General features: G+C 58.2%; 1 protein-coding gene across 1 annotated transcript in view; it reads left to right on the forward strand.

The window, feature by feature from the left end:
- Positions 1-2,514, forward strand: part of COQ4 (coenzyme Q4) — a 6,985-nt gene extending 4,471 nt beyond the window's left edge. Inside the window, exons 6-7 of the mRNA XM_009322206.1 lie at positions 628-721; positions 1,346-2,514. Of these exons, the coding sequence (XP_009320481.1) occupies positions 628-721; positions 1,346-1,508 (257 nt within the window). The 3' untranslated portion in view covers positions 1,509-2,514. The remainder of the gene's footprint in view (positions 1-627; positions 722-1,345) is intronic.
- Positions 2,515-3,766: the final 1,252 nt, after the last annotated feature.

A 3,766-nucleotide genomic window follows, 5' to 3' on the forward strand; every position in this document is an offset into this window, starting at 1 on the left:
TGGGTGTTTGCTCCTTGGCAGGGAACGTGGCACTGCGGGAGGGATGTTTCGCAAGCTCTGAGCAAAGGCAAGAAGTGAGGGGTTCCTAGTTGCTCCTTATCTACACGTCCCCGTGTCATTTGCCCTTGTTTTGCGTCTGACTCAGTAGTCACAAGTCAAGCCTTGCTGGTGAGCCTGCAGGAACCGGCATGTCAGGTCTCCTGTGCAGGCTTTGGCTGAGACCTGGTGGCATTTGTAAAAGGTCTGTCCCGTGCCGAGAGATGAGGAAAGCTGCGCGGGGGATCAGGCTTCAGCAATTGTGTCGCTAAAGATCTGCAGGGACCCAGCCTGCCCAGGAGGTGTTTCCCAAGCTTGCAGGGCATCGACTGCGAGGTGCTGCTCCCGCGGGGACCCCGGGCTGTCCCTCTTGGGTGGGTCAGGCACGACGAGGCTCGTCCTGGCACGGGATGAGGCCACGGCCAGGCTTGGGAAGCATTCCCGAGTCCTGCTGCAGAAGCAGAGGGGACGGGTGCGTAGCCATCCTCGGGAAGGGGCAGATCGTGCAGCCTGCGTTGCAGGACCGCACGACCCTGGCTAGTCCTTGACCTGGGTGCCCTGCCCACTCATGGCCTCCCTGCTCCCTCCCAGGCGAGGTCGTGGTGAAGTGGTTCGAAGCCATCCAGACGGGGCTGCCCATGTGTGTCCTGGGAGCTGCGTTCGGCCCCGTCCGTCTCAGCGCACAGTAAGCACTGGCCGATGAGGAGGGAGTCTCTGCCCAGGGGACGTGCCAGCCTGGGTGATGCTTTCCGGTATCCTCTGGGGATGAAGAGGGGACACTGCTAGTTTGCAGGGGGGAGTCAGTCAGGGATCCCTCGTGTGAACCTGCTGCTCTGTCCCCACGGCCCAGGGAAGCGGTGACAGTGGGAGGCATGGCTTTGCCTGGTCACTGAAGCAGAACCTGATGTTTCATCTGCTTCCAGCACTGAATCTCCTGGGCCAGGCAGGAGGAGCAATGCCCAGGCTTGGCTGCCCTTGGCTGGGCACATGTTGAGGGCCAGCAGGACCCTCACCACGCTGACGGCCGTTCCCTGCCCCAGCACATCTGTTTTGGTGGCCCAGTACAGTTTGGGGATTGCAGAACCTGAGGTCTGATCTTGGGTTTGCTGCCGACTGTAACTTTCCCGGCACACCGTCCTCTTCTGTGCCTCAGTTTCCCCTATGAGATAAGTGGAAGGGATGCTAGAGGGGTCTTGAGGCTTGTGGTACATGGGATGCATGGGGTTGGCATCTGCCGAAGACTTGGAGAAGGAAACTGAAAACACAACATGGAAATCAAAACTGTCACCATCTGTGTCTCTTGTTTCAGAAAGCTGCAGGTCCTGGCCACCAAGCTGGTTCCCTGGGCGATTCGGAGCGGGCGCAATGCCAGCTGTATCCTGAATGTCTACTACGAGCAGCGCTGGGAGCAGCCAGTGGAGTCCCTGCGGGAGGAGATCGGCATCTTCCCTCCCCCGGCCATTCGAGTGTGAGAGCTCAAGTACGGGGAGGGGACAGGGGATCCCCTTCAGCAGACAGCAGTGGTCCCCTGCTGCGCTCCATCTCCTCCTGCCTGGGAGCACAGCGTGGCTCTGCTACCAGCCGCCACGGACTCCGGGGCTGAGTTTTCTCCTGCCAAGAGCTGGCACCCTCCCGTTGGTAGGGACCAAGTGGTCCCTCCCTGTGCCATGACAAAACTTGACACTTCTTACTGTTTGTGATTCAGTGGAGGGGTGGCAAGTCCCACCATGCCTTTGCCAGCTGGGTCTGGCTGCTGGCTCCAGTACTGATGCTCCAAAATGCTGGGGTGGGGAGGGAGCAGAGCTGGTTTACAACACACCGGAGCAAACTTGGCCTTCTGCAGCTCTAGGGCTGTATAGGTAAATCCCTCCTCCCACCCTCCCAGGGAAGATCAAGGCTTAAAGTCTTGGGGCCGCCCTGGACTGGAGCTAAACCAGTGATTTACAGAGCAGCCCAGGGGCAGGCTTGGTGTGTGCAACAGTGAAATCCCATCTTGTACTGGTGCCTGACTGGTTTCCTGATGGATCATATGAGATGTGCCTCATGCCTTGGAGACCAGGCAGTGTGTGATTGCATACCGACGGGAGCAGGCAGGGAACTACCTTTGGATATTATCCCTGCTGGATTGGCTGTTTGAGAGCCGATCCCAGTCTGCAGCGTCTCCCTGTAGTCCCTCCCCGTCAAAAATGCTGAAATCCACGTGATTGCACTGGGTTTTCAATAGGAATTGTCCCCTCCTTGGGCAACAAAATGACGCGATCGGGAATAAGGGGCTGAATCCTGGGAGTACAGAAACAGCGGCTGCTTGCGCTGCGTCTGGGAGCTGATTGCTGTCTGGGTTAATTAAACAGGGCTCCAGACTGCCAGTGGCTGGAGTGCAGAGTTGTCGGATGCGAGGGCAGAGAGCCACGAGGCCGGGGTCTCTTTGTACATGTGGGTTTGCTGTTGAAATTCCTTCTTGCTTAATAAAATCCACGGTGGAGTTTGTGGTTTGTTACCCTTCTCCTTCCACCCCATCTCCCCATCTGAGGGGGGGATCTGATGTGAAACCTCACTCCTTTTCGGCTCCAGCAGGGTCTGCTCTTCTTTGTCTGCGGTGGTAGGTGATGGCAGGGCACGCGTGTGGCCACACGTGCCTGGGGACCGGGGCACAAAATGGGCTGCGGAGCTGCATCTTTCCAGCTGGGATTTGGGGGTGCTGGGCTGTCGAGTGGCTCCTTGTGGTGGTCATTGCAGAAAGGCCTGGACAGGGGAAGACAGGGGTGCGGAGCAGGAGGGGGGCAAGGCTGGGGGCTTCCTAAAGCAATCCTGGTTCCCGGGGGAAGGAGGGGGTGCTCTGGCTGGGGTCCTTTGGTGGCAGCCGGGGGACATGGCATTGCCACTCTGTGAGCTTCAGTGGCCCTGTCGCAGTCTCCCGCAGGATGTTGGAGCGGATGGGCAGGAGCAGGGGCTGACGGTGTAACCAGGGGTCAGGGTTGCTCCGTCCCAGGAGGCTGAACAGGGGCAAAACTCTTGGTTTTCCAGCTACATTTAAGAGCAGACACCAGGACAGAGGGACTGGCTGCCCGACTCCCCGTTTTCAACTTCTCCCTCCACCCCCCGCCTCACCAGCCAGACTTCGGGTTTTTCTCCAAAACCAGGCTCGTGCCTCCCCTTGGCCTCTGGAGTTATTTCAAGCAGATAATAAAGGATATCATATAAGTACATCCTTCAGGTGCCATAAAACACAGAGTGGGGGTTGTCCTATTGCGCTGGTCGAGATGAAAGAAGCGTTTGGCCCTAAAATGACCCGGAAATGAGCTTTTCTGCATCGGAAACGTGTCAGAGCTTTGGGGCGGTTAAACCAAAGGCAAGCAAAGATTTGCCGCTTCCACAAGCCATGAGCAGCAGTCAAGGAAATGCGGGAAATGGTGATTGTGAGAGAGGGTTTCACTCCAGTTTGGGTTGTTTAGCGCGGCCGTGCAGCGCTCGGGCTGCCGGGCCGCGTGTTGCTCGGTGGGCTGCTGCCAGCGCTACAGAAATGGCACGTAATGTAATTTTAAACTGCACCTGCTCGGCCGGATCACTTAACGGCCACCGCGGCTCCTGTTTGCCACGGCTGTTGCTCGTTGAGTCTGCGAGAAGGAAGGCAGCGGCGGCAGAGGAGGGGAGCGGGGCCCGTCAGACACAAGCCATGCGAAAATGGATTTTTTGGGGGAACATATCCGCTGCCGGCAAGTGGCAGGGCCCC

Source organism: Pygoscelis adeliae, unplaced genomic scaffold, assembly GCF_000699105.1.
Source record: "Pygoscelis adeliae isolate BGI_AS28 unplaced genomic scaffold, ASM69910v1 Scaffold114, whole genome shotgun sequence".
NCBI classification, from domain to species: domain Eukaryota; kingdom Metazoa; phylum Chordata; class Aves; order Sphenisciformes; family Spheniscidae; genus Pygoscelis; species Pygoscelis adeliae.